The following is a 24076-nucleotide window of genomic DNA, read 5'->3' as shown; positions in this document are numbered from 1 at the left end:
CAGTATGTGATTCTTACAATTTCTGTGATATGGGTATTTGTCTTAATCTCAAAAATGTAAGTTATTTCAAAAGTGCAAAGATGTTCAGTGTAATATGTTGTATATTTAAATTTGAAGGCATTGTGATACTTTATGTGCTGTTGGTAGTCCTTTGGATTCAGTCTCATTTTGGCCTTTGTAATTCCTTATTTCGGCCACAACAACCCCAGGCAGTGCTACAGGCTTGAGGAAGAGTGGCTGGAAAGCTGCCCAGCAGAGAAGGACCTGGGCGTGTTGGTCGACAGCCGGCTGAACATGAGCCGGCAGTGTGCCCAGGGGGCCAAGAAGGCCAACGGCATCCTGGCCTGTATCAGAAATAGTGTGGCCAGCAGGAGTAGGGAAGTGATCGTGCCCCTGTACTCGGCCCTGGTGAGGCCGCACCTTGAATACTGTGTTCAGTTTTGGGCCCCGCACTACAAGACGGACGTTGAGGTGCTGGAGCGTGTCCAGAGAAGGGCAACGAAGCTGGTGAGGGGTCTGGAGAATGTGTCTTATGAGGAGCGGCTGAGGGAACTGGGGTTGTTTAGCCTGAAGAAGAGGAGGCTCAGGGGAGACCTTATCGCTCTCTACAACTCCCTGAAAGGAGGTTGTAGCGAGGTGGGTGTTGGTCTCTTCTCCCAAGTAACTAGCGATTAGGACGAGAGGAAATGGCCTCAAGTTGCGCCAGGGGAGGTTTAGATTGGACATGAGGAAAAATTTCTTTACTGAAAGAGCGGTTAAACATTGGAACAGGCTGCCCAGGGAAGTGGTTGAGTCACCATCCCTGGAAGTATTTAAAAGACGTGTAGATGAGGTGCTTAGGGACATGGTTTAGTGGGCATGGTGGTGTTGGGTTGATGGTTGGACTTGATGATCTTAGAGGTCTTTTCCAACCTTAATGATTCTATGATTACTTAACAGATAAACTAGTAGCTCACTATCCAGATTTCCTGTGTTTTCCAATGAGACAAACAGGCTTATGTTGAGAGGTGAAGAGTGGCTACCTGCCAGCTTGTGACGTTCAGGACAAAAAAAATTTTGCACTTTTCTCAAAAATGCTGCCTCCAAGAGTAATACTCATATTTGAAGAGTTTCTGTGGCATTCATTGCTTTTTTTTCCTGTTTCCTTGTTTTTTAATGGCAAAGCACTTATTCGTGGTGTTTCTTTTATTGTAGTATGGTGGGGTTTTTTTGTTTAAGCATTCTTAATAATACTGTAATTGCAATATGTACAATTTATATGGCCGTTTCCAATGGTAGTAGTAGTAATTGATGAACAATTTAATCAACTTGTGTAACTTGTGTTCTGTAAAGTTTTCTGAAGTGTAGGTCTGTGCATAGCAATAAATCCATGTCTTAAGTATATGTGAGGAGTTTCTACAAATCATATGTGATGCTGGGTTGCATATACTTGGACTATCTCATAACTGATGCTCTGCTTATTTATAGAATTTAAAAAGTAAGCCTGTCTAGTGAAACTTCCTTCCATTTTTTTTTTTCCAGTCTGCTCTGCTCATTGCTTCATTCATTGACAAAATTTTTAGTGAATGATTGTGGTTTAGTTAAGACTTCAAAAACAAAACAGTGAATGAATTGGTTTTATATAATGCAATAATTGAAACGTAGACCACAAACTTATTTTAAAGTGTAGATGTTATTTTGTAAACATTAAAAATGTCAGTTATCAACAACTGCTTTAGCAGTTTTAGTTGAAAAATCCGAAGTAAATCAAGGTTTTACGTTAATGTTTTTAGAAGTTCATAAACAGTTTTTAAGTATCTCTTTTTGTATGTGTCTGATTTTACCTTCTTCTCTTTAGTTTAGTCCAATGGTGAAAGGCTCCATGCGATACATGGTCTCTACTGGTGCAGATGGAACTGTTTGCATTTGGCAATGGGATACAGATTCCATGAAATTCAAGTATGTAAATGGGTTGCTGATTAACTCTATGCCATACTATACTTGATTAAAATAAGCTTTTAACTAGCTAAAAAAAAAATATTTTTTGTGATAATAAAAATGTTGTGGAAATAATCTATTACATAATTATTTTAAAGTACCGTGGTTAACTATAGCGTTTACGAATTTATGTTACTCTGTTGTCCTGGGAGAGTAGTTGGGAAATGTATTAACTTCCTACTACACTAAAAGTACAAATGTAGGACAACTAGAGTGGCTGCAAACATAAATATGTTGGAACAGTATAATGAAGCTTTTTGTTTGTGTTGAATTTTCAACAGTCCTGTAGTTTTAGGATGTCTCTTACAGAATTTGCATGCAGAATATGTTCAGGATAGTTTTTAAATGTTCTATATGTGATTGCTGTTCATTTGTACAAAAAAAAAAAAATTAGATTATTACCGGAAAGAAGAGATCTGGGATGATCAGTCTGTATCTAGTATTGTGCCATATAATGGTAGTTGGTATAAAATGATCCATTTTACATTAGAGCAGCTATTTAAAAAAAAAAAAATCAGTACTTTAGAAAGCAGAAGATTATTGTGCTTTTTAATTCAAACTTGTGATCTTAAGGTAGTAGAATTGCAGTAAAAACTATCAAAGGCACAGTTTCATCTGAAGAACCTTTTAGGGCTGTACGTTATAGGAGGAGCGTGTTTAAACTGGATCCTTAATTGTTCTCCTTCTAAAATGAATTTAGAGGACTGTATAAGATGTGAACATTGTTTAAATTAGTTTAAGCGTGGACTTAAATTGGTTTAAGCATTGGTAGGTCTCAAGCATCATTCTTAGGATTTGAATCTCTACTGTGTGTCATACAAACATGAGAAATACTCTTATACTGAAGGTTGCAACATTTAGTTTGATAAACAGAAAACACTTGAACAGAAAAGCAGTAGAACAAGTAGAAACCTATAATGCTTGTAAGTGGCACAGTTTGCTGGATTTCTCCTTCATGTAGTTCTTAGTAGCTATGTTCTGTGAGATTATGGCCATGTCAACTGGAAGAGTGTGTACATGACTTGCAGAACAGAAAACCAGTCTTTTAAATCACCATGTGCACAGTGTTGCAAAACTTCTATTTACTTCTGTAAAGTTTTTTGATTTTGCACAGCGTTCTGTAGTAATGGTATTTGGTAGGCCTTATTTCATGTACTGTTGGTGGTTTGTAATGTGAGGGCAAGAATTCAGTACTTTGTGGATATGTTATGGAGGGGGTAAATCATACTTACTGAAGGATGAGAGAGAGTAAATGTTCTTTGGCATGTCATGTTATCCTTGCTAGATAATAGCATCTTGCAGAAAAAGTCATAAGCTGTGTGGGCTTCAAATATCATTTGTGTATGTGTGTACAGCAGTTTTGAAAAGTAAACCTTATTGCTTATCCTCCTGCACAAGATTTGCAGATGTTACTGTATCTATTTAAGAAGTACCTGTTACCTAGATGTTTGAAGAAACATACCTTTATGTTTTGAAATGAAAGCCAAGTTTTGTGTGGCATGTCCTGTTTCAAGCATCTTTTCTTTTTAAGCAATCGGCCAGTGAAATTCACAGAGAAACCTAGACCAGGGGTTCAGATGCTTTGTTCTTCATTCAGTGTAGGTAAGTCATATACAGATTGAGTTTAGCATTGTGATTTCTCTTCTTTCCTCACAAGTAGTTATTACAATACTCTGGTTGTGACAGCTTTAAAATATACAAAACCAGCAGCTGTGTAGTAAGTAATTGTATATATGTGTATTGTTAGCCTGTGACATAATTAAATATTGTGACTTGCCTTAGCTAACAGTGAAAGACTGTTGAACTCAGTAATACTATTTTCCTTTTGCCATTGGTGATTTTACAGAAGTAAAAAGTCACCTGATGCTTGCTTACTTTTTATCCATCTTCACTGGATTTTAATTTTTGTTCAATCCCTTAGTATAATGTCAGGGATTTGAAAAATTAGTTCTCGAAGATACCACAGTCCACAGCAGTGGAAGTGGTTACTGCCGATAGTAGGAGCTCCTGATTCTGTGCCAGTTGTATGCAGGGATAGTCATAAAGTTCCCTTCTTTCTTAAGAATCCACAAATGCATCTATAAATGTGCTTCACTCCTGGCTTGTAGTCTTCTTTCATTCTAATCGTGGGTGGCTTGTGGGAAGGCTTACTAGTATCAGACAGCATGAACATCAGAAGAAACTTGGGAATTTCAGAAATAAAATACAAATCAAAGTGTAGCTTGTTAACCTTGTCAGGATATAGCCCTGGGTTGTGTTTGGGTTTTTTTGAGGTTTTGTTTATTTGGGTTGGGGGTTTTTTTGACAGTGCTTACAGGTGCCAAGAGGCAGATCTTAGTATTGCTGCCACCACAGCTGAATACTGGTGTAGTTATACTGGCTTACTTACGCTTCTACCCAGTTTTGAAGCAATTCATATGCCACAAATGAGACACATGCTACAGTGAAAGAGTCATCTAGATAATTCTGATGATGGCTAGCCATATTCTCCATAATAGAAGGCTTCTGTGTGCAATTAGTAGTGTTAGATGTTTCAGCGTTCCCCTAGTTATATTTTTTAAAATCTTTGTAACGCTGAGTATGACTATTTATTTTTACTGTGGCTGAGAGCTTTCTGGTGCAAGAGGGGGATTTCGTTCCACATCTGTATGTCAGTGGAAGAGCATAAAAAATGTGACACTCTTCAGATTATTTTTGTTAAACTAGGCATCTAAGAAATGTTGGTGATCTGTTTTAATTTCTTATACAGTAGCTTAGTTATTGCTTGATTTTTACAGGTGGTATGTTTTTAGCAACTGGCAGCACTGACCATGTCATCAGGATGTATTTTTTTGGCTCTGAAACACCTGAGAAAATAGCTGAATTGGAAAGTCATGCTGTAAGTAAGATTGTTAAATCTAATAACTAGTCACTTCAAGCAGTATTGAAGTTGCAAGTTAATGTTGTTAGTAGGTTTGTAGCAATGTTCTTTTGTTGAACATTTTTAGAACTTATGCAGAATTTCAGCCAGTCACCTCAATGTGACTTGACCATTTTTAAGGCTGGAATCTATCAAGATGATATTTAGAATTCTGTCTTTTCAACTGGATGTCATACATTTCTCTAATTTTAAAGCGTGTGGTTTGCTCAGTTGCTTCCCTCTGATGCAAGTGTGCCTGGTCACCCACATATTGTATGCTGTATACAGGAAGTAGATAGGCTGAGAATGTGGATTTCATTACTCAACTTATTTACCATTCAACACCTTTTGTGTTAAATCTTTAAATGGGATTGAGTTTCCAGAATTTTACTGCTGTTCATCTTGACCTTTATTCACATCTTCAGTGGCTGTGCAAACTACTTTATACTTCCTAAGTAATAAGTCAGCTTGCTGGTTTAGCGTTTTTCCCCCATGTGCTTTGTGTAATGTGTGCTGTCTGTCTTTACTTGCTTTCTTGATATAACTGATACCTGTTAGGAAAAGAACTTCTTGGATAAAATACTCTCATTTTTTATTTGTGTACCTTAGTCTAGCAGACTCTGTCTTCTAAGGAATCTAAGGGAAACTTGGCTTACATTCATGTGCTGAAGGTTGAGTCGGGTTTTTTTCAGCACTTAATGCTCAAAGAATCTGTAGTTTTACTATAGAGAATTTAGATTTTGTTGAACCCTTAAAGCTCTTTCAAGGGCAGCTCTTAAAATACTCATCCTCTTCATTTTGTTTGCCTTAATATGTTTTCTCTAATACTGAATCTGACTGTAACCATTTACGTTATAGTGATAAGGCTTGATCAATACATATTTTGTATGTAGAGAAGACTTTCAGCTCTGAAGATAAACTGATCTGAGTGTGCTATCTACTTTTCCTGTATTTTTTATTGTGATAAAAATGAATAACTAATGGTATATTTCTCTAAGGAATGTGTAAGTACACAACAGATTCCTCTCGGTTGTAGTTGGCTTAGGATACTGGAAATACATATTCAAATATGACTTAATTGGCTGCCAAGTTATTAATGGACACTTATTTCAGATGTCAATCCTTCATATTTAATTGGGACACTTTTTTAAAGCTTGCATTTTTAATGCATTAACGGTTAGTGAATTCTGGTAAGTATTTGTTGGACTTGGTTCACCTTGCAGTTAAAACTGTTAGAAATCATACAATATGCAGTTTTTTCATTGTTTCAGATTTTACTAAGCTCAGATTTGTCAAAACCGTATTTCCTGTTTAAAAATACAGTTTCTAACAAATTATATTTTTTCTTACAGGACAAAGTTGACAGCATTCAGTTTTCTAACAGTGGTGATAGGTATGTTGAAAGATGCTCAAATGTGAACAAACAATACACTATTTTGGAATTAAGAATGTATTATTGTTCTCACCTGGAGGTTTCCAGTAAGAAAATTCTACTTACTTTGAACTCAAAGGGGAAATTTGGACTAATCCAGGAGACCATGGTTAAGTTTCAGCTGTCTATCTCAGCTTTCTATTAATCTTTGTTAGACAGCGTCTTTGGACTGGCTAGGTTTTTATTTACTTGGAGGAATGTTACCACTTTTTAACATACCTGATGTATTCATGGCTTCATAAACCTCCTCTTCCCCCTTCTTTCCTTTCAGTTTCAGAAAGTATTGGATCAAAATAGGAAATGGGAAAATGCAATGAAAATGGTCTAAAATAAGTTTCAATCCTTTCCACTTTTTTCTAGCTTACTATTATTTTTTTAAGGAAATGGATTTAACAGAATTTTACAGCTGAGTTGGGGGAGAAGCGTTGTGTAAATTGCGTTTGTAAAACTTCACCCATACTTCCAGTACAGAACGGAGTCAAAATTGATCTCCGATTGGCCTATCGCTAATGAAGATGTGGATTGTAGACTTATATCTGCAACCATAAGTTGCAGCTTTATTTTTATTGGGTTTTTTCTCTTCTTGAAAGCCAGATAACTGTAACTAAGAACCCTAATAATCTACATTCAGTTTGGAAGTTGTAGTTGTCTTGCTTTTAAATGTGTTTTTCTGCAATTACACTTGTCTTTGGGGCCATCATGTTGCACTGGTCCATCCATGTTGCCTTCATGGATTACTTTTCAAGGCAGTACCAAAAAAAAAAGGGCAAAAATTCTGCTCTTTTGCTTGGTGACACTTTCTGTGGAAGATGTTTAAGATTTATAATTATTATTAAAGTGAATCATAGCAAATGAGAGCACACTCATGATATACCTAGCACGCAAACTTTTTCTGTGGGAGGTATGTCAACTGTCTTTCTCAGGGTTGCGATTCATGGACTAGGGAGATTTATCTTTGGATGTCTTACAATGTTTCAGTTCCTCTCTTCAAGAATTTCCATTCTGCTGCATTGATAGTTCAGCAGTTCATGAAATGGCAGCCTGAACTGCCGTGGTTTACACCTTGGTACCTTAAAGTAAACCACTAGTGGTCTTCTCTTTTATGCACAGTTGTGGGTGGGAACATCTCAGGTTTTGCTGTGCTGATCTGTTCTTGCCTCTACTTCAGTACCTGATACTCTACAATTTCAGAATGGATTACTTAAAATACTTCATTGAAGTATTGTAATTGAGAAAGAGTTGAGGATGAAGTTGTGAATTGAGTTTAACTTTAGAACTTGCTTCTGTTCTACATGTTCTGACAACTTTATTCAGCTTTTCAGTTCAGAAAAACTCTCTTTCCTGGGCTTCTGGAAAGAAAGTTAATGGACAGGTAACTGTAAAGAATTATCTTGCACATAAATTGAAGATTTCGCTTCTATCAGTCTTTCATTGTAATGTCTTAAATTGTGGTGGTGTGTAACTCTGACTATACTTTAAAGCAAGTTCTTTTGAAGATGAATTAACTATCTTTTAAAACTTCTTCAAGGTTCATAAGTGGCAGTAGAGATGGAACGGCTAGAATCTGGCGTTTTGAGCAAGCAGAATGGAGGAGTATTTTGTTGGATATGTCCGATCGATTACCAGGGTAGGTGAAGTGTTGCGTGTTTTTTTTTTATCTGTTGTGTGAAGTCAGAAAGTTTGAAAACCTCATCAAGTACACTTACTTACAGTCAAACTAGAGCAAGCCTTAGCAATAGTATGATCAAGTGGTGTGGTCTTTGGGGGTGGTGGTGAAATGAGTGTTCTGATGATGTAATAACTTGCTAAATTTTAGTCTGTGCTCGAATAAATGCATAAATATTTATATAGCTTTCAAATGTACGCTGTGCCAAAGTAATTACATTTCCATTGATAAGGAAAAAAGTTAACAGAAAGCGCAATAGATCTTCTCTATCTGGATTTCAGTCAGACACCTGACATGTCACAGGAGAAACATTTTTAGATTAGTAAAAATAAGGTAGATGATAATCTCTTTCCAGGAGAGGTCATGACAGGTAATAGGTGGGTTTCATCAAGGACTGAACTTGCTGACTATTTTCATGGATTCTTTTGTACTTTTCAAAAGTGTATTAATGAAATATGCTGGTGGCACACAGTTTGAATAGTATCATTACAGATGAAGATCAGGATATTACATGACACTGGATAAACCCTAAGGGTGGATGATTTACAGTAGTACAGAATGCTCAGTCAACTTTTGTACACACTAAGCAGAAATGAATTTGTAGGTGATTAAGTGGGGGGGGGGAACAAACACAAAAAACAAACCTTGGGTGTACTAGTTGATTGAAGGGTGATTGCAAGCTCTTCCTGTGATGCAGCCATGGAAAAAAAAAAAGTGGTTTTACTAAGAAAGGAGGAGGTATTAATGTTTGAGATTTGACTGTGGCACCTTTCTGGGTACTTATTAATGTACATATTAATGTACATTTATTGTAGTTGTGTATAATTGAGAGAGAGTCTTTGTAAGAGAGGCTACTAGTTGACGTGGGATATAGATAATACTGTGTGAAAGTATGTTTCAAAGAAAGCTTGTTCCTTTGGTTGACTAAGATGCTGAGGGGGAGTGTTACAGTATCCTATAAATGTATTTTGGGGAGAGAAACAAGGAAACAGATTGAGGTTAATAGAAAATATTATCTTTAATATATTTATGTTGGGAATCAGGAAAAAAATGCTTAGTAAACGTAGAGGCTAGCTTCTGAAACAGAGTTAGTTGGAAAGCTCTTGACTGTAAAAAGTCCAAATTTTTAAAGGAATTACGTTAGGACACTAATTGTAGAAGAGACAAGACTTCATGAAAAAGAAAAGCCTTTTTGCCTTGCATCTCAAATGGGAAAGAGGTTATCATGTCATATGAAATAAGTATGCTAGAAATCCGGATTTGCATTATAGTTGATTGCTCCAAAAAGAATGAAGTTTATGGACAAAAGTTTCAAAACAAATTTAATTCTTAACTTCCCTTCCCTAGTCTGATTATTAACATGGGAAAACAGGTTATGTTTCTGTATTTTGAGATTGAAATGGGCTAATTAAAAATATGTCATGCCTATTCAATTCTTTAAAATAGTGACACGTGTTCAGAAGAAGACAAATTTATGAAGCCTAAAGTAACCATGATAGCTTGGAACCAAAATGATAACTATGTTGTTACGGCTGTGAATAATCATCTGCTCAAAGTTTGGAATTCCTGTACAGGGCAATTGCTTCATGACTTGGTGGTATGTAATTTTACTTGCTCTTTGAAGTAGATGGTCTTCCTAGAATTGCAATGACACGTGCATGCTGAGTGTTCATAATTGGATCTGATTTGTTTTGAAAGCTCTATAGGAATGATAAAGCAAGTGTAGTGTTTCTTGGATTTTTTTAACGAAAACTAGCTGCTTCCTCCTGCATTTGAACAATCCTTTCCCTAGCTGCTGTGTTGAACTTGCCTCTCCTGTGGAATAAATAAAAGTTCTTGTGCAGTAACATACTTGCCTGTTGAATAGTTCACTGTCCTTTGGCAAAAGCTCCATTATTTCTAGAGTTCTTGCTTGAATCTAGAAAATTACTAAATTTAGAATGATAAAGTCTTTCTAGCTGCCTGGGGTTTTGCCCTACATATGTGCCACAGGTAGCAGTCCAGATAGATACACTGTGGAATTTGTAAAAATCCATGTATTTTTGGAGGTAGCTTGTAGGGGTCTAATTTTCCAAAAGTCTGAGTGTGAGGAGATGATAGTACAGTGCTTTAGGCTCTAATGTAAATATCCTAATGATGTGGGTTTATGTCCTCTTGTTTGCACATGATGTGCAATTTTAAATTCTAGGGGCATGCGGATGAAGTATTTGTCTTGGAGACACATCCTTTTGATTCCAGAATAATGCTGTCTGCAGGTCATGATGGCAACATCTTTATATGGGACATTACCAAAGGCACGAAAACAAAGCATTATTTTAACATGGTAAGACCTTTTTTAAACTCCCATTTTTTTTTCTCAACATATAGCAGTGTGTTCACATACTAGTTTAAGGAATGGTCATCAACAAGCACACCCCTGCACCTTTTGGGGAAAAAAAAAAACAAACCCCAAAAACCACCAAAAAACAAGCAACCAAAACCCACCAAAAAAACCCAAACCAGCAAAATTCATGAGTTTGTTTTTTCTCTGGAGCTTTTACCTTTGAATTTCTTGGTTATTGTAACTGTAGGTGCAAAGTGACCCGGAGCCCAGTTTTAACAGTTTAATGTGGCAGAAAAGGAGGGCCAGGATTGCCTCCCTTGTCTGCTCCCAGCTGCCCACTTCCGTTCTTTACCTTGAATCAGCTGCCTCTCACTGGACCTTTTACTAAGCTGAGTCAGTTTGCTGATCTTCGCAAAAGTATTCCCCACTTCCTTCCACTGCTACTTTCCTGAGGGCTTCTGAGTTTAATTTGGTCGGGGAGGTCTTGATAAGCTTCTGAGACGAGGAAGGTGAATTGTGAGGATTTGCAGTTGGGTGTGAGGAATGTGAGGTATGGGGGAGCAGAGCAGGACTTTACTTTCATCATAGTCAATGTCTGAGCTCTTCAGACTTCACCTGTTGATCAGGACTTCTTGGTCTGAGAGGTGTTGTGAATAGTTGACACCAGGGCTTTTCCACTCTTTGTTACTAAAGATCTTCTTGCACCTCATTCATAGTAACTCTTTTCCTTAATTGAGATGAGGTGCAATGTAAAAGACTGAAAGGTTCTGTTTTAGACCATCATTTCAAGAGTCTTATGGACCGATATTTGTATTCTCAGCTGCCTTAAAAATGTAATATTATTACCATAAGCATTAGTGGGTTAGCGCAGTTCTTCTCGAGAGCTCCCATGACAGTCGCTCCATTTGACAGCTCATGATTAACACTTTAAAATAGGTTATTTTCTCTGACGCTTAAGTTATGATCCAATGTTCATATTAATTTTTTAATCTTTTTTTCTGGTTACAGTCAATAGCAAAGTGATTTGTTGTTGTGTGTTTTTTTTTTTTCTTTAGCTTTAAGATTCCCTGTGCTTTTCTTGGAAGTGGTTTAACAAAATCAGTATTAGCTGCAATTTACTTTTAAGCAGTATACTAACAGCTAAAAAGTCTCAAAAAGCTTTTTTTAATTTTTTTTTCTTAACAGTAAGTTTCCATACCCTTTAGTGCATCTTTTAAAACCGTATGATTCAGGACTTAAATTCGCATGTCAAGGGTAAAAGAAATAAACTGAAGTAATTTAATTTGTGCTTTAATAGAGGTATTTAAGAGGTGCATGACTGCTTTTGATCGAGTAATTAATTCTTGATGCTGCATTATTGTTTGCTAAAAAAAAATTGGTCAAATAGTCTTGAGTTTCTTTCCTTCAATCTAGATTGAAGGCCAAGGACACGGTGCTGTTTTTGACTGTAAATTTTCACCAGATGGGCAGCATTTTGCATGTACAGATTCTCATGGGCATCTATTGATATTTGGTTTTGGCTGTAGCAGGCCTTATGAAAAGGTAAGTTCAATTTTTTATTAGAACTGTTTATTCAAGCCTCTAACTGAAATTAGATCAGTTACATTAGTTCCTCTAAAACATCATATGTAAAAAAAGTTTTGTATGGGTACGGGATCTAAATATAACGGGTTCCTTGATGTCTGAGTTCTCTTGTACGTATGGTCCTGGCACAGCAGAAACAACCAGTGTCTTAACATTCCCTTGGGAGTAGCTCCCAAGAACTTTTCTGGAATACATTTTTCATCTTCCAGCCAGCTAATTTGCATGTTAATTGTTCAACCTCAAAATTATGTTTGTTTCTAATTTCTGAAAATAGTTTAATGTTTAAAGATTGGACTGTATCACAACATTTATTGCACTACTCCCTAATTAACAAAAAAGCAGACTGTTAGTATGTTAAGAATAATTTGCTTGTTAATTTCAATTACTAGAACTTGCAGTTCTTTAGTCCTTTCCTTATTCAAACCCAAATTCACTGTAGTGGTTTGATTAAAATAAGCAAAAATAAATATTCATCCAACACTGTGGATTTTGAAATGTTAGAAAAATGTGCATGGGATAAATGTTTTGCTTTTTTGAATCTTGTCAGCCTGTTTCCTTTTTGTTTTGATAAATACATGTGTTTCTGTTTTTTCAAAATAGCTCTCAAAAGTGCAGTTCTGGCCTATGCTTTTCTTCACTTCCCCCTCAATTTTTTTAAAGTTGCAATGGTAATTCCATGTTTGTCATTTTAAAGAATTATTTTTTTCTTGCTCTACATTCTTAGCTGAAGTTGAAACTTATTCTCTACATCTTGCTCATCATTGCTAGGAGCAAAGATTCTGACTGTGATCCTAATACTTGTGTAACCGTTTTTCTTCAGCTGCATGGATTTAACAGACTGTTTCAGAAAAAAATTCTGATGGACATTGCATGATTAAGAAAGAACTTTACTTTGAGAGCTTATGTTGAACTTCAGACAATGATTTCCTTGCATGGAAACCAAGGAAACTTTACTTAATTGTGTGGAAAAAAAAACAGAATGAGATATAAAACACTTTTAATTTTTAGTGTAAAGCAGTGCTTCTGCTTTAAGTTACCTCAGTTTATTGTTTTCTAAAAGCATTTTGTTGCCTGCAAAAACACCATCAAAAATGAGAGTACTGCAACACCCATACAGGTTAACTGTAGCTATGCATAACTCTTCTTATTGGGAACTTGCCCTTCCTTTTACCTTTAAGGAGATTTTAGATATTTTAGTGTCACTTGTTCTTCTCTGTTCTTTAGCATATTCTTTTTTTCAAATTGAGAACACAAAAACTTCCTTTCTTTCTAGATTCCCGATCAGATGTTCTTCCACACTGACTATCGGCCACTTATTCGAGACTCTAACAATTACGTCCTAGATGAGCAGACTCAACAGGCTCCTCATCTCATGCCCCCTCCCTTCTTAGTAGATGTGGATGGAAACCCTCATCCAACAAAATATCAAAGATTGGTGCCAGGAAGAGAGAATTGTGCAGATGAACATTTGATTCCTCAACTTGGATATGTAGCAACAAGTAAGAACAGTATCACTAAAGACCTACATCCAGAAGTTAGACTTACTGTAGTAACTCTGAATGGGAACAAAGTAGATATGACATAGGTGATTTAAAAATGCCTTTGTTTTCTCACATGCTAACTATCGTGTATTTATGTTCACTAAAGATGCTGAAAGGCCACACATTGAATATGATGTTAAACAAGCAAAAGAAAAAATCAGTTGTTCAAACAGATGTCTTAATTATTTTCTTTTCTGGGGGCACTGACATGCACAAACTGCATTTGAGTTGTAGATGCCGTAAATGTCTCATCTGGAATAAGCAATTGGAGTCATTTCAAGAATGGTTTTCATTGTGTTTAGTTGTAGAACATGTCTCGCAGTGATGTGAACAATGAGATTAAATCATTTGCTATAGTCAGTCAGTTAACTGAACCCATTCATTTTGTTTGTATTACCTTGCAAGGTGATGGAGAAGTGGTTGAACAAGTTATAGGCCAACAGACAGTTGATCAGGATGAACAAGGCTTGGAGCCCAGCGTTCTTGATGGCATGATTAGACAATTACAACTACAACAAGATCAAAGAACTGGAGCCGATCAAGAATCTGCTTCAAGTGGTCCACAAAACGGGGAAGGAACACCTAGAAGAGGTTAGTACTTGCTGATAAATTCTTAGGTAATTGTTCTGTCTCCATTTTTATTACACTGTGTGAAATATTTAAAACAGGTTTTCATTTTAGTGTTGTTTTTGGAGACTAAGATTCCCTTAACAGAGTGATATCTGGTTAAGATCTTTTTATTCATTAAAACACTGCTACTCCTGTGATTAAATTGCAAAACAAAGCCTTTTGCTTTTCCTTTTAAAGAGTGTTAATTGTATTTCTTGTAGAGTGCTACAAATTTAATAATATTTGTACTACATATTTAATAATATTTGTGCTGCATTTTTAATAATATTTGTAGAGTACTCAAATAACATTTATAGCAGCCACATTTATTCTCCTCTAAAGTTTGCAAAATAAATATTTTACCATTATTCAAACTGGGTTCCCCTCTTCCTTCTTTACAGATTTAAACCAGACACTTCTGATCTGTGTCTTTGTAGTTTTAATTACGTAAGCTCAGCTCCGGGAAAGGTGCTTTTTAGAACCTCACTAGCCTCAGAGCTGCCTGAAATAGTTCAGAAAAATGCCTCTGTCACATTATACTTGCTTTCACTGTATTAAAATAGTAGTAGAAATAACCATTTTAAAAGTATATGTGTAATCTCACTGTATTTTCTACAAGACAGATAATTTCCTGAAGATGATAACTAGTCATATACTTACGATCGTGGAGATAAAAGTATGTGAAGTGTTAATTTTTTATCTTGTAGTAAGAAGAAACAAGGTTCCAATTCTGTGTAGTCTGAAAACAATGTTTTTGTTTGTATATTTTAGCTTTTAGAAGACCAAGTTTCGACATCCAGTCTCCTCCCAATATTGGTCTGCGACGTAGTGGGCAAGTTGAAGGCGTGCGTCAGATGCATCAGAATGCTCCACGAAGTCAGATGGCTACTGAGCGAGACCTTCAGGCTTGGAGACGAAGAGTTGTTGTACCAGAAATACCACCAAGCTTACTCAGGTCTGTAGACAGCTTACTGGGCTGCAGATACGGCTAGAGAGAACACATCATGTTGTTTGTTCTAAATCTAGTGCTATTAGATCTAAGCTAAAATAGATACGTGGTACAAATTGAAATAGTTCAGTGTTATGGACAGCCATGCTTAAAAACTTTTAATTGTAAAGTCCATTCAACAAAAATAAATGGAAGTTTCTCTAGTTTAATAGAGAATGATTCTCCCATATTCCAATATTTTAAGTCATCTTAAAGGACAGCTAGATTACCTAGATTCTTGCTTTTTCCAAAATAAAGGGATATAGGTTAAATTCATGTACATCAAATAGTTTGGAGAGATTGTGCTTTTGTGAGACTTTGAGGAGGTGATGTGTTGTGACCAGAAGCAACACTGAGCACTTGAAATGCTAAAACAGTTAGCTGCTTTCAAAAGCACTATCAGTATGCATCTGTGAAAAGGAAAATTAATATTGATAGCTAAATATTTCTTTTTAATGCCACAGCCATATGTGCTGCCGCATTTCTGAAGTTTTTAAAAAGCTTTCTTGGTGTTGGGAGGTAGAATGATTGCAAAGGGAAAAATGTGGATTAAAAATGAGGTTGAGAAAGTTTATTCTGATATTTGCAAGGAAGACTTTCTTAATATCCATGATCTTTATCTGGAAATGAGAGGACATATAGTATAGGTGTTTGAGCAATAATAACATCTGAAATCAATAATGTAATGAAATTAGGTGTTAGGGTTTTTTAGATAAAAGATCCATTCTCTTTAAAGGATCTAACTTTTCAGCATTGTCAAAACAGATGCATAATTACATTTTCATTACTTCCTTGTAGGAAGCAGGAAGAATATCGAATTGCAAAAGGGGAAGAAGAGAGAGATCTTTATGCAACAGAGAAGAAAAAGTCATTCGAGTCGTTGGAAAAGGTATGCAGCAGCTTCTAGGAAAATGGGCATTCTGTGGCCAGGGACAAGTCATGGTTTAAAAAATGAAAGCAGATATTTCTGAAGGTATGGTCTTCAAAGGTTCCTACTGATTCAGCTTCCACTTATTGCAGGGCAAGGTTTGATTTACTTTTATGAATACCTAGAATTCTTTCTTCTTTCAGTCTTGCCTCCTTCCATCCAAGGTATTTGGTAGTAATTTTTAAAGGCAGGCTTGACTTCAGGCCATTCTGGTTTTACTGCAGTTAAAGTTTAAAAGACAGTTGTTGCAGGTCCATGCTAAAGCACTGAGGTGCAAGTGAGAATGTTCAAGGTCCTATATTTGAAGAACTATAGGCTATATTGCATTCCCTTGTCATTTTACTTTAGATGACGATGTTTTGTGTATGGGGCAGCTTTTTCAGACTTGCCCTATTTTGAATGATTTTTTCATTATCTATTTTTTGGAAGAGATTGGTAAGAAGGAAAAATTGGTTATTGTACTGTTTTTATAAGATAGCGGCCTGATTTGCTGTGTCTTGCAGTACAAAACAATTTGACGCAAGAATTCTACTTCATGATCCCCTTAACTGGGAGGAGTTGAGGATTTCTTGTCCTCTCAGAATTGCACGTTGTAGGCAGCTGATGTTGTGATTCTGTAAATATATTTATCGGGTAATGTGAATGGACCCGTCACTTACAGTAGTTTATAAAGAGCAATTTCTTAGAACAACTACTAAATCTTAAATTGGGAACAGAAAATTTAAAATATTGGCTTACAGGAAAATTATTTCTTGTGAAAAGGAGTTCTGACGTGATCAGACTGTGATGTGATGAGGCCGTTTCAGTTTTTACATTCAGCAGTGCTTTTAGCCACCCTTTCACCCCCATAAAAGTTTGCCACATACATACTTTTATGTAACTTTTTTTTTCACTTCCTATATAAATTAGAGTGACTCAGAGTCTTCATTAATACAATCTAAGCGTAGACTGCATAGACGGAAATATCCCAATTACCGAACACGAAATAACATTGACCAACTGGAGTCTTCTGATGAGGAAAGAGATAACTGCTTTGGCTTGATAGAGCAGGTAAGTTCTCTTCCGAGTTCTGTATTTTGAACTTGAGTTCCTCAATAAGTGAAGTTTCATGTAAATGTGCCTTTTCTCTCTTAAAACAAGCAAGCAAACAAAAAAACACCCCTCTTTTACCAGGGAAAGTATTTCTGTAAGCATCATTGTTGTTAGCACTTCTCAAACCTAGTTATCTGTTGCTTTAATAATGGTAATCTTTCCTGCCATTTTATAAATGGCTGAACTATTTCTGCTGAGAATCCTTTAAACCAAATCCACATTCCAAGGCAAAAAACCGATGTACAATGCTGAAGCTGGCTTAAAGTGAAGTTTGGATTTTAGATGTGTTTTGCTGTTTCTCTGTGAAAACCTTCCAAATTTGTACACACACCTAAAACTGGAAGTTTTGAAGGTTCTTGATAAAGGATTGTTAGGGCCTGGTAATGTGATTCTTCCACAGTCTGTTTATCCTGGCCGAGTCCTGGCTTGGGGTGAAACAGGACTTTGCTGCGGGTGGGAAGAGCTTTTGACTGTTGTGTTACCAGATGCTGTAAATCAGTGGTAGGACTGCTTGGACTACAGTTGCCTTGCCTTGCACACAAGAAAGTAGTCTCAAACTGGGAAAGGGGGAAGAAGTGGAAGGAGTAGAGAAGGTTGGACTTGTTGGACTAGTCACTTTCTTTGTTAAGGAAGAGTGGTGAACAAAATGGGGGATGTTCAGGAGAGAAGATAATTTTGTAAGTAAGATGAAGAATTATATTCTTTGGAAATGGACTCTCCTAGCCTCTTAATAAAGAATTCCTGTGTATTTAAAAACAATAAATCACTTAAATTTAATGAAAAGTTCAGGTTTTTCTTATTTTGGGAATAGAGTGGAAGGGGAGTTGAAAGGAGACTTCTGGCACCTGACAAATTCAAAGCATACAAAGTGCAAATAGGAGAGTTCTGCGCACTATCCTGTAAATACTACACATACTTAAATATTTTTGAAGAAGTGATGTTAGATCTAATAATACTAAAACTAATAATACTATAAGAAGCCGAGCTTTGATGTAAATGTCTTTTTTGTTTGTTTTAATCCTACAAATGGTAGAATAAAAGAGAAGAACTAACTTAGTGAGTATTGTGCATCCTGTACACTGTATGAACAGGTCTTAGGGGGAAGACTGTTAATTTTGTTACTCTGAAAATGACAAACAAATAATCAGTTGGACTAATTCAAACAGTGTTGAACTTGAAGTTGCAAGTTAAATCTTGTTTTCATACTTTTTTTTTCCTTGACGACATAAAACTTGAGACATGAGCAATGCATTATGCTTAGTCATTTCAGTTATAGAAAACACATATAAAACATGAAGTTAATGCAAATAAATTGTTGAACAACAATCCGGAAATGACTTAGGCTGTAATATATTTTGATGTATCTTGACTATTTAGTTTTACATTTAAATATATGCACTAATAGACCCAATTAGTACTTGGTCAATCAGTTGATACTAAAATCAGAAAAATCACCTGATTCTAACTTGCATAACTAATGAAAAAAACCACAGAAGTGCTACTCCTGTAACAGAATATACCCATGTCGTGTGCGGATGGGAGATGTGATAGTTTTCCTTTATTTGTTCCTTTTACAATCTTTAAATTCTTCCTTTGTGTTCTAGTGAGCTAGATTTTACTGTGTACTTTACATGACCTAATTGCAGCATCATGAGTCTGGAATTTGAAGGAAACAAAATCACCTGCCACTTTGTTCTGATAAACAGTGTGAACTTAGACTAGGAAAAAAAAGAACTGTCATATGGTAGGGGGATAGAAGTATTGCTTTGTGAAGAGTGGCTACAGCAGGTGGATCCTCATGTGGCTAATAAAATGTGAGTGAATATACAGAAGTTCATGATTAATAGTGCACTCCTGAGGTTAACAGGGTAAGTTGAAATCAGCTACAAAAAAAGAACTACTTTCATTTTCATTTTAACTCCTCTCTTTTTTATCAAATTTCTTCCTAACTTGATAATACGCAGACATGAATGGAGAATGTGGTTTATGTTTCAAACCCTTAAAACGTGCTGTGAGGAAGTTTTTGGATTGACTCTGCATATTTTTAAATTCAGGAAGCGGAAGAAAGTGAGGGCTCTGGCTCATCTGATGAAGAGGAAGAGTGGAGAAGTGACAAGAAAAGCAACAGTAATAGTTCTAGGTAAAAGCGAACAAACAGATCCCAGCTTTTACTACAATGAGTTTTACTTGAATTTTGGCAAGTTAGAAGTTGTATGGAAGTTCTATTGTGCTTCGTATGGAAGTTCTATTGTGCTTCGTATGTAATAATATTTTGTAGGGTACTGTACTGACACATTGCATTGTTATTTAGTGTTCCATTTCACCAAAACATCTCTGTCTTTTAATGCAGTTTCGAATCCTTTTGCTTTTTTGCTAGATGGCAAAGAGAAAGAAGATAGTCTGGAACGTTTTTTATAGTGTGCTTTGTTCTGTTGGGTTTTTGAGGGGTGGGGGGTTTTGTTTATTTCAGGGATTTGTTTTGTTTTTTTAATAATGTAGCAACAGTTGCTTGCTCTTACAAAAATGTTTGGTTGAAAAAAATCTTAATTTTGATTAGGTTATAATTTTATTTAGAACTGAAGTTATAGATAACTTTTTAATCACTTTACTGGCTTTTTTAGATATTCTTTCTAGAACTCTATAGTAGTAGAACTAAAAAATACTGAGAGAGAGATAAAAAAGCAAATGTGTACCTGTGAGATTTGTATAACTGTCTTTAAAGAATTTAAGTAGTGTTTGGCTACTGCGTTCTTTAGGGAGGGCTCTTAACTAGTCCAGAATTTCATTGCACAACTTTCTTGTATAAAATTACTGATTTTGGAATTCACCAGACTTGAGGTTTTTTTAAAAAAACGTGCTTTGAATTACTGTGTTCCGAAAAAATTACGTTAAACATCAAGTGAAGTAATTGTTACAACAGGTCAAAATAATTTTAGTTCCTTTGATAGTGCTTTCAACAGCAATCTATATCTGCAGATATTTGTCTAAGAGAATTTAGCATTATGAAATACCGACAACTTGGTTCTATGTTTGTATTTTCCCTGACCCCATCCACTATGGACAGTGATTCTTCAAGCAGATACTCTGACTGGATCGCTGATGCAGGGATTAACCTACAACCTCCCATACGGACTTCTCGACGGAAAGCTATCAGATACTGCAGTACTTCAGAAGATGAAGTGTCAGCAGAGAAATCATCTCCTCCAAAGAGAAGAAGAAGAAAAAGGAGAAAAAAGCCCAAACCAAAAAAGCAGGAGGAGGTATACAGTTAACTTCTTCTACTCACTCTAATGAACTTCTCTCTTAGGTTTTTAGGCCTCTTCACTGGAAACTGTTAAAAGTAATTGTTATTGCCATTGGACAAGGATATTGGTATCACTACATACAGTGTACCCTTAATTAATTTGAGACCATTCCAAACGCAAGGTATCTGCTGATGTCTGTGGAAGAATCTGCATTCCAAATGAAATCACTTTCACTTTTCAAATAAAAACGGTTCTCAAGGTTGCTGGTATCAAAAGGGGAAATGTGATTATTAAATAACTGTACAGAATATTAGACTAAAACTGTTAAACTGTCTGGTTTTACATAACATATCTTCTTCAAAACTTAGGGGATATAGTCACTGTATTTATGGTGGTCATTTAGACTTGGATTGAATTTTTAATTTTTTGTAAATTACAATAATTACTCTTTTTTAAGTTACTGAAATTTTTACGTTAATTTAAATAATTATCCTTTTTTAACTTACAATAGCTATTATTTGCTGTTTTCTACCATAAAGGGGCAAACAGATTATTTTAATGCTTGGGGTAATTTTGGTATGTTTTTCCCTCCATCCTTTCACTTTCTTCTAAGTGTTCTCAAAATTATATTTTTGGAACTGTTTTTAATATGGATATTTATTGTGCAATATCTCTCATAATTTTTCCTCTTTAGATAGCTTCTTGCAGCTTGATAGATTTTTAATTGGGCACCGAGACTGCCATCTAAATTATAAAACTTTGTTTCTCTTAAGATCTGCATAGTGGTAATCTTGCTCACTCAAATCTTCATATAGGAAAGGAATGCTTAGTATTAGTACTACAAATACAGTTAGAACTAGAGCAAAGCCTTGGAGAAATTTTGCTAATAGGTTTTGGAAACGTACATTAGTCTTTTATAAGTTAAGCTTTTGTCTGCCAAATTAAAACGGAATGAGTTGTTCTGATGTCGTGTTAGCAATATGTCCATTATGTCTAACTTTGCTCTCTATTAAATGTGAAGGCTAATGCTCCAACCCAACCAGTAAACTTGGAATTGTCATATGATTGGCATCCTCCCATTTGGATAACAGACACAGCTCTTCGAAGATCCCCTTTTGTTCCTCAAATGGGCGACGAGGTAGGAATATTGATTAAAATCTTTAAATACTTGTGTTAACTAATATTATTACAGTTACTAAATATAGGATAACATCTACTGTTTGGGGGTTTTTTTTGTTGTTTTGTTTTGGTTTGGTTTTTTTAGGTAATATATTTCCGACAAGGACATGAAGCTTACATTGAAGCAGTTAGAAGAAATAACATTTATGAACTGAATCCACACAAGGAGCCATGGAGAAAAGTAGTCCTTAGGGTAGGTCTGCATTGAAGATACTGTGGGTTCAATACTATAGTCTGTGAATGAAGAGTTGTATTACACTGTTTGCAAAACATTGATTTGTGAGGTTATGCTGTTTCCCATAATGTTTCCCCATGGAAACAACAGGGGAAAGTGTCCTCAATTACCAGAGTATCTTCAGAGTTACCTGTGGGAAGCCCAAATATATAAATAGCTGTGTTAAAATTGCCAAGTCTGACAGACTGTCTTCCATTGAAATCTCAAATACAGTTTCAATATTTTTGGCTTTTTGGATGTGGGTACAATTCATGTGCTTGGTTAACTAATATTAAATTAATAGTTCTGTGCATAGTCCAGAAGGTAATACTTGCTGAAACTGTTTGTTCTTACCTGTAGGATCAGGAATTGGTAAAAATTGTTGGAATTAGATACGAAGTTGGTCCTCCCACACTGTGTTGCCTCAAGCTTGCTTTTATAGATCATGCCACCGGAAAACATACAGACAAATCATTTTCCATCAGGTATGTCCATCTTTATTTTTCTGAAAAGTATTTAAAAATATGTTTCTTTCTAAGCTTCTTCCTAAAGCCCTAAGGCGCACACATGAAAGGGGTTTGTTTTTTTTTTTTAATCTAGATACCATGATATGCCAGATGTTATCGACTTCCTTATATTACGTCAGTTCTATGATGAGGCACGGCAAAGGAACTGGCAAGCTTGTAAGTGTGTTTTCTAAGTATTTGACTAAACGATTTTGAAGTAAAAAATTTGTCCTTAGCTAATTGCTGAATATGCTAGATGCTACTTGCTTGTAACTTCAGAGGGCTCTCTGAAGGTAGGTAAGGTCCTTTTGCCCATTAGAAATTTAAGCCTACTAATTGCTGTACTAAGCATTTTGGCGGAATTACCATAGATGTAAGATACAGTCTTCAAAACATACATTGAGACTCTAGTGTTCCCTTTTCTTATTTTATAGCTAAGTAGCAAACTTATTTAGATTCTAGTATTTGTCTTTTTTGGCATAATAAGTTGTCTCATCTTTTACTGAATATCAATGGGTTTAGAACTTTAAACTGAAATACATTGATCAAAAGTTTTTCTAATTGCATGTAGAAGAAGCATAGCTAAATAACTTTTCTTAGTAGAGTATCTGAGCAGACTTTTTTTGTTCTAGCTGATAGGTTCCGATCCATTATTGATGATGCATGGTGGTTTGGAACAGTGTTGGGTCAAGAACCGTATCAGCCTCAATATCCAGATAGTCACTTTCAGTGTTACAGTGTTAAGTAAGTATAAAAAGATTTACACTTTGAATGTTAGTAGTGTGGGCTGCCTCTTATGTAGCTGGCTTATTGGTATGAGAATGTAGAAATTGTTCAAATGATTTTACTGGTTGTATTACCACTTACTAATGGTTTCAAGTTGCTAATCTAGCACAACATAAGTATGTAATAACTTGTGGCAACTTCTTAGTGAATAGTAAGTAATATGGTGAAAGAAGTTGTTGACCTCTTTCACGTTTGCGAATCATTTTCTGTAATGACTAGTGCTGAATCTCTTCCACAAAGCAAGCAATGCAATTTCTAGTGTACATTAACTATTATTCTTCATTGATAATTGGTTTTGGCTGGGGCATGCTGAATCTCTTCTGTTGTTACTGACATCTTGATCCTTATGCTTCAAGTTTTCACACTTCTGTCTTTCACATTATAGTCCACAGAGCAAGTATATGTATAAGATGATCTCATGCTATCACTTGAGACTCTTGTAGAGGATGTTTCCAAACATTGCTCTCTCTTCATGCTTGACACGTGAATGTGAAGGCAGAACTTGAGTCTCTCCACTGCCTAGTGGTATTCTGCCATATTCCCTATCGTGTAGATTCCACTTGCAATTTCACCTTTTGATTTCCTCTTTGGGTGATATTTAGCTAGATAACTGGCAGATAATATAACCCTGTGTTACCTGTAACAGACAAATCCCTTTGACCAGCCTACTTGTCAGGAGATAATACTGCCTAGGTGAAGGCATATAATATCAAGTGCATTGTTCAAAACGTGGCAAATTGGGCAGATCAATAGTATTAGAGTAGAAAAAAAATAACTGCTTAAACAGGAAAGGCCAGGAACATCTGAGTCAAACTGGTAACAAGATAGTTGGACCCATTCCTTCTTTACCAAGGTGTGTTGTGGAAAATGACTCCCTACTATCACCCCCCATGATGGTTTGACATTAGTGGTGTTCCTGTGCACCTTCCTTCATGTCAACAAAGAGGTCCTTCACACAAAGGAGAAGAAACGTGAACAAAGATCACTCTGGACCTCAGTGTTCAGAATCAGGATGTTGTCCTTGGCCTTGTCCTGCTCTGTCCAAGTTGTCTGGAATGGTTCTGGGATCTTGATTGCTTTGGATTCCCCCAGCAAGGGAGGACTGTA

General features: G+C 35.9%; 1 protein-coding gene across 1 annotated transcript in view; it reads left to right on the top strand.

The window, feature by feature from the left end:
- Positions 1 to 24076, top strand: part of BRWD1 (bromodomain and WD repeat domain containing 1) — a 63070-nt gene that overhangs the window by 8013 nt on the left and 30981 nt on the right. Inside the window, exons 9-28 of the mRNA XM_076354210.1 lie at positions 1838 to 1938; positions 3509 to 3579; positions 4755 to 4855; positions 6229 to 6269; positions 7837 to 7935; positions 9421 to 9571; positions 10163 to 10297; positions 11711 to 11839; positions 13155 to 13380; positions 13828 to 14013; positions 14803 to 14986; positions 15818 to 15908; positions 16857 to 16997; positions 19094 to 19179; positions 20104 to 20299; positions 21306 to 21422; positions 21549 to 21656; positions 22038 to 22162; positions 22278 to 22360; positions 22816 to 22927. Coding sequence (XP_076210325.1) covers positions 1838 to 1938; positions 3509 to 3579; positions 4755 to 4855; positions 6229 to 6269; positions 7837 to 7935; positions 9421 to 9571; positions 10163 to 10297; positions 11711 to 11839; positions 13155 to 13380; positions 13828 to 14013; positions 14803 to 14986; positions 15818 to 15908; positions 16857 to 16997; positions 19094 to 19179; positions 20104 to 20299; positions 21306 to 21422; positions 21549 to 21656; positions 22038 to 22162; positions 22278 to 22360; positions 22816 to 22927 — 2483 coding nt within the window. The remainder of the gene's footprint in view (positions 1 to 1837; positions 1939 to 3508; positions 3580 to 4754; positions 4856 to 6228; positions 6270 to 7836; positions 7936 to 9420; positions 9572 to 10162; positions 10298 to 11710; positions 11840 to 13154; positions 13381 to 13827; positions 14014 to 14802; positions 14987 to 15817; positions 15909 to 16856; positions 16998 to 19093; positions 19180 to 20103; positions 20300 to 21305; positions 21423 to 21548; positions 21657 to 22037; positions 22163 to 22277; positions 22361 to 22815; positions 22928 to 24076) is intronic.

The sequence above is a fragment of the Aptenodytes patagonicus genome, chromosome 1 (genome assembly GCF_965638725.1).
Source record: "Aptenodytes patagonicus chromosome 1, bAptPat1.pri.cur, whole genome shotgun sequence".
Taxonomy (NCBI): Eukaryota; Metazoa; Chordata; class Aves; order Sphenisciformes; family Spheniscidae; genus Aptenodytes; species Aptenodytes patagonicus.
Note: the sequence above shows the minus strand (reverse complement) of the source record. Positions and strands in the feature narration are given on the sequence as shown.